Source organism: Pecten maximus, chromosome 2, assembly GCF_902652985.1.
Source record: "Pecten maximus chromosome 2, xPecMax1.1, whole genome shotgun sequence".
In the NCBI taxonomy this organism is placed as follows: domain Eukaryota; kingdom Metazoa; phylum Mollusca; class Bivalvia; order Pectinida; family Pectinidae; genus Pecten; species Pecten maximus.
In genome coordinates, this window is record NC_047016.1 from 38,547,234 (window position 1) to 38,561,259 (window position 14,026).

At 35.8% G+C, this 14,026-nt stretch overlaps 1 protein-coding gene across 1 annotated transcript; it reads right to left on the reverse strand.

The window, feature by feature from the left end:
- On the reverse strand, positions 1-12,176 carry LOC117342861 (the record flags this gene model as incomplete). Its single annotated transcript, XM_033905145.1, has 2 exons — positions 12,095-12,176; positions 1-1,659 (listed from the first exon to the last, which is right to left on the reverse strand). A coding segment is annotated over exon 2 (1,623 nt), but the record flags the coding sequence as incomplete, so codon positions are not given.
- Between the last annotated feature and the right edge of the window lie 1,850 nt (positions 12,177-14,026).

Genomic DNA, 14,026 nt, shown 5'->3' on the forward strand with positions numbered 1-14,026 from the left:
GTTTTCTCGAGAGTTTAAATTGCACCACATACAGTCAAAATTCTTGTAGATCATTTTTTCATGCGTCACAGGAAGTGTACCAAATATGTCGTCTGCTGCTATTCCACATCGTAACTGTGACTGATCGTTAACGCCATCTACATTAGACTGTCCACACTTGTTCACGGCGCCGTATGGTTCAGAATAACGCTGTTCTACCGAAGACGACTCAACCAGAATATCACTGAAGCAAGAAGTAGGGGCTTTCAGCAATACGTCCAAACAACAAAATGGAGGTTTATGTCGAAAAAGACATGTCTTCAAATCACAAGAACAGGGCTGCATCAGATAGAATGTGTACGTACTTTGGCAGTAAGGTCCTACCCCATCAACAGCATAATGATACGACTGTAGCTTAGTGGTGTTCCAAGCTTTCTGAAACAGAGGCAGGGGTTTATGGATTTTACTCAAGAGCATCCTTGTCTTTGATTTCTCTAAAACTGCGTGATAAAAATCAAGATTATAACCGATGACAGAAAAATAATACGTATATAATCTATCAACGTTCTCCACCGTGGTTATAGACACATCAAAATAATGATTATGGTTCGTATTGTTTCTGTTACAAAGAAAACAAAAGACGTTCTTATAAGGTTGAGTATTCGGCGTCCAGTCCAGACTGTCACAGTTCCTTTCTATGGAGGCATCGTATGGCGACCATATGCCGGAAACATTACACGTAGATATAATTTCTTGCTCAACAAGATAGTCAGGGGGGTTGCAAATGAAGCAAAATATATTTCGATAGTTTTTATAACGAGGCATATCGTCGGTCGAACATGCTGATTCTATATCTTTGTCATAGTATGTCCATGTGCCAGTGACGTTACACCATGTTTTTACTGGCTCGAATATTTTTACAGAAGGCTGTGAGGTTGTTCCGCGGCATGTACGCATGTCATTGCGATCTGTTTTATATTTCAACTGGCAACCCCTAGACTCTGCGGTATTGAAAATGGCTTCATAAGACGACAGGAAATTCAAATCAACAAAATCAAAGCACGAGATGTCAATATTCCACTCCGTATAATTAGTTATTCCATTGCATTCGGCACAGAACTTATTACGAAAAGTGAAAGCATATTTGGCTGAGGTTACTGGAGGAAAATGTAAAGATTTGATATCCGTATAATCCTTTGTGCATTTGTCTTTGAGGTCTTCCGATGATTTTTCATGACAATCTGCGATGATGTAATGATTTGACGCTTTGTTGGATCTGCCATGAAGAAGCGAGGTTGTAACACATTCTTCTTCTGGCATCGAAAATACAACATCCGGACAACAGTCTTGGCGGGTGACACATTGCCTATCACATTTACACTCGGGACATAATTTTACTGTAGGATTGCTGTCTAATTCTGAAATGAAACTGTAGTGATGTTTATCACATATATATTGAGGGCCACATATTAGATAATATTCGTATATCAAACTCGTCAGATTGTAAACCGGTCTTGTAGACGATTCCTGAATGTGGAGAGGTAGCTGGTCTGTTTTTTCCGGATCGGTACGTGATATTGATAAGACTATTATATTCCTTGCCAAAATGATGTAAAGAACAAACTGTATCTCTTTACATGCCATTTCAATCTTTAGGAACCGTGCACTTAAATCCAAATCCTGCAAAGAGAAATGATAATGTTATTAGAAAAGGTATAATTCCCGAAATAAGAAGAGCCCACGAATCTAATTGTTAAATTAATTGTAATGAATTTTTCCGGGACACATTGTCTTTTTCTCCTGGTACTTTTTCCAAGTGTCTCCATATAAATCTACATTTATGTTTGTATTTTGCCCCAGTTTTACTGATTTGGAGTTAGAATTACGAATTCGTTTGCGTGTCATTATTCTCTGTTTGTGTTCAATGAAATTCGCAGTTTTTTCGATATTCAAAACATACACTACAGCTTACGTGGACTTTGCGGTTTCCACGCGTCCGTCACGGACGTGGGCAGCGCGGACCCCACTCGCCCACCGGATATGGCATTCCGCGACGTTCCGTCATATATCGTGGACATCAGCTGACTGATACGGTATCCACTCGGCATCACGGTATGTGACGATCCGCGATTAGTGGTGGGCATAGTTCAACTCGAGACACCGTGTTCCACGACGATCCACGATACGTGGTGGACATGCATTTCATTTTAAAGCCCGTGGTCCATGTCGATCCGCGATATACAGTGGGTACAAGTTGTTTGCTGTTCATTTCTGATCTACACGAGTTATATCCCTTCGTCTTTCGGTAGCGGTAGTGGTATCGGTATCGTTTATCAGAATTATGCGTGGTTCCATGTTGGCGGTGTAGATAAGCCTTTATGATTCGGATGAAATTGAAGAACATTTCAAGTTTTATTTAAAGCTTTAGACCCTTGGTCCATCAATAACGTTATTATGGCCATATTATAAACATTAAAAAACAATCGCAATATATTAAGCACCGTTAATATTTAATGTAACTTAACATAAGCTGTTTCATCCATCCAGCATTCTCCATTGACGTATTCACGTTTTTAAAAAATATTCATTTATTTTAGAAATATTGCATTCATTACACGACATTGAATTGGGAAAATAGAAAATATCACTGCGACAGAAGAACAGCTTTACCAAATATCATCAAAATATCTAAACTTCGGCATTTGAATCCTTATTCCGTTATCTTTTAAACATCGGTGTTATCATGTTATCAGGCTCCGACCATATTAAAATATGCGGAATATCGAATGTTGTGACAACTAGTTGTATATTTATTCTAAAGTGTACACACAAAAGAGCTGTAAATAACTGCCTATCTGGGTATCTTGTAAACATGTAATATCGTTAATGTGGTATCTAAACGTAAAACACAAAAATGAATTAAACATTACATTATTGCATCAAAAGCAGAATGGATTCAGACTGTAATTAAAACATTACTACGGCCCTTTCTGCAATATAATTTACATGTACAATGTTTATATACATTCCCTAAATGTACCGATTTATGATAACCATTTAATGTCTTTATATTTATTATGTATATTGAGTGCTTTGCATTCAGGTCCAATTATGGTTTCTGTTTCTATCACCACTGTGATTTCAATGATTTGTATTCAATCATATTTTAAGTCATAAAACACTTTTTATGCGGTGTTTTGCATAAGCATGGCAGCCATAACCGCTGATTTTCTCGGCAGCTCGTCACACGCAGATGATTCTATTTTAGCTGTCTGTCAATCAAATGGGGTATCTGACGGCATCCGTGAGTTTCATTGGTTAGTGAGAATGATTGACAAGACACTAAAGCTTGTTACACTCCAGTGATCTCTGACTCTGTCAATCAAACACTGTAGAAAGGCGTCCGTTAATTCCATTGGTTGGTGAGAATGATCGACAAGTCAGCGTACGTGCACATGTTTTGTCGTCAGCTGTAATAGCAGACGTAAAACCCGTTAAATAGATATTGAGAAATATTATCAAAAACTGTATCGATACATACCGTCAAAACTGATTATCTACCGGTTCTAATAGCCTATATAGGGATATATTCCGCACAGTGACCTCACGTGTGAGGTTCGCCCAGAGACCGTATTTGAGTCATTGCATTAATAGTCTATTAAAAGTTTATTCTAGAGATGCTAATATTTTAGGCAACGATGTTGCACGATTTGTGATATTCTGTTCCGACTCATCCACTCATCGGTTTTGGGTTACATTTCATTTGTTGGAGAGCTCGAGCTAAATTATTGGAGATAGGAAAGTCTCAATGCACCGTCGATATCAGAGACGGGAATCGGTTGATCTGTGGAATAAACAATAAAAAAAGTCCTGTCCTAGGACTGGTCATGATAATGTTATATGAATATCTACACGTAGAAACACGAACTGAGATACATCCGAGTCCGTTTTATAACCGACGAGTGGCCAACACCACAAAGGCCAGAGACCGGCAAGCCGCGGTCACAGAGGCGTGTTAAGATAATAGCCCGGTAAATACCACATCTTACAGGTGTATCTCTAAACTTTAACATGTTGAATTTACCTGTAGGGCAGTTTGTTTTGATAATAATTATACAAAAGGACTCCCAATGCCAAGAAGTGGATCCTTAACTGTAGGTAAATTTAATTCATTTATTCCTTTGGCGTTTCAGCCAATCTGATTTTACAACATATACAAGGACATATACATTAGCAATACAAGATCGTGATATCACAGGTTCAACGGGATCAGACCGCTATTTAGGAAATATATATAAACAAATGTAAACACGTGCCTGCAATTAATGCGAATAAGACAACGATAATGCAAATGTAACATTTGGTATAATGTTCTATTATTACGGGCCGTATACAACATGTCACCATTATATAATGTTCTGTTTTAACGGACGGTATATAACATGTAACTTCCCACTAAATATGTATTATAACGGGCCGTAAATCATATGTAACATTTGAGCAATATTCTATTATAACGGGGCATATAAAACGAGTGTAGGACAAAAGCCCCCCCCCCCCCCCCCCGGACATTAGCCCCCCCGGACATTAGCCCCTAGGACAAAAGCCCCTCCGGACGAAAGCCCCCCCGGACATTAGCCCCCCCCCCCCCCCCCCGGACAAAAGCCCCTTCTTTATAAATTTAGCTGGTATACTTTATATAAATGTGTACTTTTGAAAAACAGAAACTATATATATATATTGTTGTTTTTATCTCTGAAATTTGGAGAATAATTGTGTGGAAAATGAAGGTCCTTGGTTCAATGTCAGTGTAGCATTATATGTCTGTGGTTAAACATCATAATTTATTTTTTCAAACTTTATATTATTAAGTAAGCTAAAAATTTCAGGAGAGTTCTCCATGATGAACAAATTGTTACTGATTACACATAATTTTTGACTTCCTAATATACTGCAAATATTGATAATCAAAGAAATGTCTACAAAAGCAATAAACATTTGATCCCTATTTGCAGTGTCTCAAATTATAATATAATAAGTACATAATGTACCTAACCAAACATGTTGCTCTGTGTTGTAATACGTTTAATTTTAGGAATACAATGTAATTAAAATCAAAGAAACAATGAAGCCATTAATGGTATATTTCTTTCCAGGAAAATACAATATCAATGAAAAACCTACCAAACACATGTGTAACAGCTTATTGTTTATGTAACAGTTCAAGTAGTTGTTTTTCGAACTGGTTGTTTACATTGCAGAAGCAACTGGTGACTGAAGTCACTTACATATATATGTAGCACTTAATATAACCACTGCTAAAACATATATTGTAATTTAAAAATAAATAAATAAATAAAAACATAAAAAAAAAAAATATATATAATATTTTTTTTATGAAGGGGCTTTTGTCCACTTTTTGATTAGTGTAAAGGGGCTAATGTCCGGGGGGGCTTTTGTCCTAGGGGCTAATGTCCGGGGGGGCTTTTGTCCGTACCTCATATAAAACATGTAACATCTCACTAAATGTCTATTAAAACGGGCCATATATAACATGTAACATTTATATAACGTTCTATTTAGTGTTATAACGGCACGTATATAACATGTCACAATTATATAATGTTCTGTGTTAACGGGCTGTATATAACATGTAACTTCTTACTAATTTTCTTTTATAATGGACCGCATATGGCATATGGCATTTGTATAATGTTCTATTATAAACGGGCGATATATAACATGTAACTTCTTACTAATTTTCTATTATACGGGCCGTATATAACATGTCACAATATATAATGTTCTGTTTTAACGGGCCGTATATAACATGTGATGCTGATGTAACCTCTTACTAATTTTCTATTATATCGGGCAGTATACAGCATGTAACATTTGAATAATGTTCTATCATTAACGGGCCGTATACAACATGTAACATCTCACTAATTTTCTATTAAAACGGGCCCTATATAACAGGTCACAATTACTTGATGTTCTATTTTAACGGGCCGTTTATAACATGTAACTTCTTACTACGAACCTCACCTTACGACCACCTCAAAATTACGACCACCCCGCTATTACGGGCACTTTTTATCAGTCCCGATTTTTTTTCTATATATATCTTTGTATTGGTCGCTTCACTATTACGACCACTTTGCTATTCCGTATTACGACCACCTTGGGCAGTGCCAACGAATACTAATTAACACTTATTACCCCCACAATTACGACCAGTTGGTCATGTCTAAAAAATTACCTGGTGTGTAGCGAACCGTGAACAGCTTACGGTAATGCGTGTCAAACTGGCCATTGACGTGTGTATACGTAATTATCGATCTTTTGTTTACTGACCAGTGTATCGACAGGTGAGTAGAATGGCTATTAATCTCCTTGAAATCTTCGCACTGACCGGAAGGTAAAATAAACATCCAGTCTTTCATTGTTCGTAACAAGCCAACATGTGCCGGGTTTTAGTTTGTAGTCCTTTGTTTACCGTTACGGATGATCGCCCTTCCTTGGTGGCGCTGTGACGGATTAAATACACAAGTGATCAGATTATCTATCTTGCCTTGAAAATTGTAATAACCGTACATTTACTTATTAATTATGGTATTCAAATAATTGATTTGTGGCTGTTGGTCGTTTTAAGACCCGATTACATACAAGCGAGTAAAATAAACATAGTAACGTTTGATTTTTTTTTCTGGTTTTTTCAGCGATCTCGATGTTTTTGTATCAATGCCGAATAGGGTCTGTAGATAGATGTTATTATAATTTGAAAAAAAAAAACATGTTTGGTTTCAAATATTTCGCTAGAATTACGCTATTCTTTCTAACTTCATTTCTTTTTTCGCTCATGATGGCCACATCACGTCAACGTAACGAGTTATCACTAAAAAAGAAAATTGACAACGACAACTTGTTGAACAGTTTGGGGTCGGCAAAACACAGGTCAGAGCATCTTGAAAAGAAAGACAGAAATTTTAGAAGGTAATGAAGAAAATAAAGGAAATGATAGACAAAAACAGTTGTCTTTGTTTTTATTTAAAGTTAAGACTATGGCATGTATTTAGCCAAATCTATACAACTTGCACCTGAGTTCAGTCAATTAAGAGTTACGGTTCCTGATGGTCTAGCTCAAATTGGTCCACCTCGGCACTTTGACCCGGACCCCCAGGTGTTCTTAATGACTATTTTTCTTAATAGTGAGGTTTCACTGTAATTTTCTTTTATAACGGGCCGTATACAACATGTAACATCTCACTGAATGTCTATTATAACGGGCCATATATAACATGTAACATTTTTATAATGTTCTATTTTTCTGCTTGAACGGACCGTTTATAACATGCTAATTTGCTATTGTAACGGGCCGTATACACCATGATACATCTTACTGATTTTCTTTTGTAACGAGTCGCATATAACATTTAACTTCTTACTAATTTTCTACTATACTGGTGTAATGGGCCGTATACAACATGTAACATTTGAATAATGTTCTATTTCAACGGGCCTATATAACATGTAACTTACTACTTTTCTTTTATTACGGGCCGTATACAACATATATAACGTGTAACGACTTACATCACCCTGTTCATAGCCTTTATTACGAGGACACGGGTTTCGTTGCATGGGTATGTGAATGTTCAAACTTAGGCTAATTATTTTATTTGTGATACGAATGTTTATTGTTTTAACTCAACGGAATTTAAATGTAAATAATGTGTTTAATTTAAAAATGAATCCCTACAGTAAAAAGAAATTTTTAACAAAACTCAAGCTAAATATACGTACAACCTGTAAAAGCATATATTCGGAACATTTTTGACGTGCACGGAAACCATACGTGTCAACTCACCAGCAGTTATAGGCGGGTTCCGATTAGAACACCCGACAGAACAGATACCTGTCGTGCTGTGACAGGCGTGACGACCGTGTCGACCGTAATTTCACACCTGATTATTGTTAAATGGTATACTAACCCACTCACAGTCGAGTACACTTTTATGTATATATGATTTGTAATCAGTTAAGTTAAATAATATCAAGAAAAATATCAGTGATAGTTCGTCATGTTGATAAGGGTTATCGGATTGTAGTAAATGGTCTGATGTGATTTTGTTTCGCATTTTCAATCATTTAAAACAGTAAAATATCTACGTTGTTGTACTATAGCTGTCTTCTGCAAATTTGGTTTATGAAAATGGTATGCAAAATTATTAATAAGGAATGAAATGAGATGAATACAAAGTTCGTGTAAAATAGAGGTAAAGATCATGTAATGTCGGAGAATACAGATAAGATACAGGTAATTTTGGAGAACTTTGGAGAACACAGGTAAAATCCAGGTAAGGTATAGGTAAGTAGTAAGTAAGTAAAAATAGTTTATTCAAGTGTCACATGTTTCAATACAATACATAAAATACAGTTTTCATCACTGAGTTATTAAAACACCCGGCCGATTTCGACCTATGAGACACTGTCATATCATCATCTAATAAGAGCTATGCATTAACTAAATTTAAGAAATACATGCTAAAATATTCTAAAGTATTGTCACATTTGCTTACAATATATTACAATTTTAAAATGTACAATAAACCTGATCCAATTCATAAAATATTCAACTATGATAAAATCAGATAAATCTGACACAATTTCTAAAATATCTCACCCTTAAAAGCATTGCCGTCTTCTGTACATTTTATATAAAACAGATGATAATGAGCACTGTAGTGCATTATTATTCATTAAATATATAAGTTTATGTTGGGAGTCAAGCTCAAAAAAAAGTAGGATTAAACACTCCTGCTTGCTCCAACAAAGTATTTCTTAAATCATCGTAAAAATCACAATCAATCAGGAAGTGAGTTTCATCTTCAATATGGTTTGAACTACATAATCGACAAACTCGTTCTTGTAATGGAGTTTTTGGAACAGTGTACCGACCGGTCTCTATATTCAATTTTAAGTTACCACAGCGAAATTTCGCTAAACATTTACGGTGGTGCCTACTGATAATCGTGGTGACATAATATTCAGGTGTAACACAATATTTATACTTTCTGTAAGTTCTAAGTTTGTTTCCGTTCTCATTACCAATATCATTCCATAAATCTCTATACCAGTTTCCTCTATCCTCATTACTTAATACTATTTTAGCAATATTTAAACAATGAATTTTATTAACATCATGTATTAAAAAGTCTGTAAGATCACGATCCTGGAGAAATTTCTTAGTTTTGGTTTCCCAACTCTTTGGAGTAGACAGAGACCATGCATGTATCTTATACGTTATTCTGTCCATATCTGTACTACGAAGTCTTAGCCACAATCTACACACTTCAAGTTTTTGTTTCACCATACAGGAATCCCAGCCCATGTCGCCACGCGTTGCGATATTTGATGCGTTTTTTCCACAGCCAAGAAAGTATCTACATGCTCTGTTTTGAACAGTTTGTATAAACTTGTACGTATTTAGGCCCCATATACCCGCGCCGTAAAATAAAACAGGCTCAACCAGGTGAAGACTATAATGACTGTCACAACATACCAGCCCCCGTAACTTATTTGTAAGAAGTGGGAGAAAGGAGACCCCCCCCCCCGCCGCGGTAATCCAGACGATTTTTCTTACCTTGTGGGTCAGTCACCCGTGTCGACAGATTCACAGCTCTAGCTCGTTTGTCACACCAAGTCGTCATAGCAACCGCTGCGAGGCCTTAGCCCCAGGCATTTACCCGTTCAACTCAGTTTTTGTAACGGTATTTTGCTTTCCTATACAGCGAATTAATTAATGATTATAGACTGGTCTTGCTTTTGTTTCAAACTTAAAGCAGATGATAACTATGATATCAACAAATTTTATTCCGTAGTTAGTACGTGAGAACCCAAAAACCAACATACATAATGTACGTAACCAAAATATGATTATTATTGATCAGATCAAAAGTAATATACGGAAAGAATGTCTGTAATATAGTTCAAATTAATGAAATTGAGATATATATATTTTTTAAATAGAAGGTGCTTCACAAAGACATGGGCTCGTAAAGATGACGCATTAAAAGAATTTATCATATAACACAGTATCAACTGATATAAGCACATCGTTTACTTTGCGTTTTAACTTCTGTAACATAAAATACATTAATACAATGGTGTACACGCAAATTACATAAAAGATATTTACGAGTGTTAATCTGAGATTATTAGATTATTTACAATTAAAATTATTATGTTATATACGGCCCGTTACTAAAGGAAATTAGTGAGATGTTACATGTTGTATACGGCCCGTTATAATAGAGCATTATTGAAATATTACATGTTATATACGGCCCGTTACTAAAGAAAATTAATGAGATGTTACATGTTGTATACGGCCCGTTATAATAGAGCATTATTCAAATATTACATGTTATATTCGGCCCGTTACTAAAGAAAATTAATAAGATGTTACATGTTGTATACGGCCCGTTATAATAGAGCATTATTCAAATATTACATGTTATATACGGCCCGTTACTAAAGAAAATTAATGAGATGTTACATGTTGTATACGGCCCGTTATAATAGAGCAGTATTCAAATATTACATTACCAGTGAAACGGAAGGGAAGTAACTCTTATATATCGGGAGGACATCCTGCCTTCGGCCGTGATTAGAAGACGCGGTAAAGTAAGCATAACTTCAAAACATAAGCTAGCCACGCTATCTAGCGTTCCACGACGGATCGCGCTGTTCCGTGGACATACACGGCATCCGGCGGGCCACGATATCCAGTGTTCCTCGACGGGCCGCGCTGTTGCGTGGACACCCACGGTATCTGCCGATCCATCACTAATCGCGGAATCACGTGGACACTTTGCCCACGCATGTCCACTAGTGGACATTGCGTGGGCAGCCCACCGTGGGGGCGTGGAAACCGCAAAGTCCACGTAAGCTGTAGTGTACATTCATATAAAATAAATTTCCATGTGTGAAATATACATGTAAATGCAAGACCAGCTTGGTGACATTTTCTTTAAACCGGTACACATAAAAAAAAAATCTTATTCTATTATGATATAACTGTTCGAAACACACAAGGATGATTTACAACTGTATTTACTGTACAAAAAATTGCATATATTGCGGCTATAAATATATACCTGGTATGATGAGTGATGCTATATTGCTTGATTGATATAGCTGTACAGAAATATTTATTTTGTCTTGAAAATGGATTGAAAATGAATGGGATAATAAAAAGCACGATGGCACAAGTCTATGATATTTTCGTTCTTAACCGATACATGAAGTGCATGAATTAAGAAATTTTTAAAGTCTTATGCCAAATCGAATATAACCCAAATGTAGACGTGATGGATGGGTTTAGTGTCGAGGTGGTGAGTAACAGAGACACGCGTCACACGTACACTCCTGTGTTGTTGTTTATATAAATGATGCGGTCAACAAGTCACCTGTAAAGCATTTCACGACAACGAAGGCATACTTATACACCTTTGTGACTGTCACTATAACTCATATTTAACATTTTATGTACATCTCGGCTGGACTATGATATTACAGGAAATGTGTTCACATTAGATGTCACTATCGTATTGTATGTAAAAAGTAAACAAAAAAAAATGTCTTGTTATTATTATTTTTCAAAAAGCTGAATTCATTATCTATTAATGGGTTGAACATGATAAAATATCAATTTTATTGAAAAGGGGATTTGTTCATAATCATTTTCATTACTTGTTTACACTGGACATATTATCAACTAAAACTGAAAAGATGATTTTGTTAAAGCTGATAAAGAAGTAATATATGAGCTCGTTAATTAACGGCAAATACTATACGATTGTTAAGATGTAAAAATGAACAGGTTTGAAAATAATTTAATTGAAGTTCGTCAGGCGATATCGACTACCAACTCTATGTTCTATTATCTTACGATTGTGGCAGTGGTATATATCACTGGCGACCACACAACTTATCATTTCTAGGAAAATCAATTATTCAAATGACAACTTAGCAAAACGTAAGAATCTGTAACGACAGATATTATATTGTTTCATTATAAAGAAAAAAATAATTGCATAACCTTACTCACCTTGAATAAGTAAGACTGTCTTAACGTGAAACACAATATGCTCTGACCGCCGTCTGAAACTTATAGTTATACACAACAAGCCTCCTACACGGCTTTACACAAAGGATGATGGTAAATCCTAACTGTCTCGGAATTCATCCTTAATCACTCAAGCTTCGTGGATATTTACAGAAGAAAACGTCGAGTCATTAAAAAGGATATTATAATATGGTTTAGAAAAAGGAATATTTATATTCGTTTTTGGACATAGGTAGGTAATTTAGCTTCTAAAGCTTCGTGGATTGGATTCAAATTTTGTTTTGTTTCTTCTCAGTGCCTGCTATTGTATATCGCTTTTCTTATTTGTGTTAAGTGTATCATTCTCTTCATTGTTAACGCATTGTTTAACAACTTAAAACACTTCAGTCGTTACGACACAACCAAAAGTGTAAAGAGATAAACCCACTAAAACATGTTTTGATGTGACACAGATAAGATTTGAGTGATGCTATATTTCTAGTCCATTTTTCCCAGCATGTCTGTACACCACGTGCGAGTTAAGATTGATAACCTGTTGTTAATGAGACTACGCGAGGCGGTAAACAGGTAACACGCGCCAGTCATTGGCCATGTAACAGCTAAATTACTACATCAATCATATCGCAAATATTCAGAAATGTGTTTCTACATCTACCCAAATAAGGAAATATGCTTTAATTATCTTATAATAATAATAAATATTTCCATGGATATCGAACATGAATGACACTCTGGTTCAACGATGAATAATACCGTGAACAGTTCACAGAAACTCTAAGATAAATTGTAAAAGAACTCGTCGGTGACTGAACCTCTTCATAGAAAAGAAGAGTGATAGAACAGATTTTGATATTTCAGGTAAACTGTAACATTATACTTTTTTTTCAATTTACCTGTAAATTTGTAGAATGACGGAAATAACAAGCATGAATCGCTAAACTCCTTTTTCACTTTCAAGTATGTGTCATGTGACATTTTTTGGAAGTGACATAGATTTTAAATGGATGTCATCGTGGAAAGAATTGCTTAAACTGGCTGAGTTCTTCTTCATTATGTATCCTTTGGTGACTGGCTCTTCTGTCCTTTGTTTTGTATATTACTTACATTCATTAACTAAATATCATAAGTTCGAAATTTTAAAAGGGGAAACCGTAAACTCAGAATCATAGGAAGTCTGTTTTAAAGGTTGGCATTATTATTCGTTATCAAAGGAACATACATTTTCAGCAGCCAATCTCCAGTTCCACGTTTTCCGTATAGGAACGAATCGCTAAAACATCGTAATCAAGCTACTATACAAAAGAGGAATTTATCTGCACTCATTGTACACATCAAGCAAGTTACATCACACTCTACAATGATTTGTTTACATTTTTAGCCCACCATCTGGTTCAGATGAGGACCCTTTCAAATCGCCCTGCGTCAGTGGTATGTGGTCCGTAGTCGTCGCCGGTCGACCGTCAATAACAATATTGTTTTACGATATTTCTTAAAAACTGTTGAAAAGATAATCTAAGGTTTCTCTTGCTCTTTAGTTGTGACCATCGCAAAATAGCCAACAGGTAGCCATCTTGGATTTCGACAGTTGAAGCTTGTTATCACTATTTCTCAGTTCTTCTTACATCTTTCTTTGATTTCTTATGACAAGTTTCCTTATTATCATATTTTAACGGGGCAAGATGAAAGAATGAAAAGCAGAGACAAGTCAGTCTTACATAGAAGCAATAAAGACCATTCAATGGTGGGCGCCATGATCCCTCAGGGGTCTCTTGTTCCTGATTTACATGCACTGGTGTTTTCATGCTGTAAACCCTAACATTAACATCAGTTTCCCCTGTTTTTTTGTTTTTTGTTTTGTTTTTGTTTTGTTTTTTGTTTTTTGTTTTTGTTTGTTTGTTTGTTTGTTTTTTTATA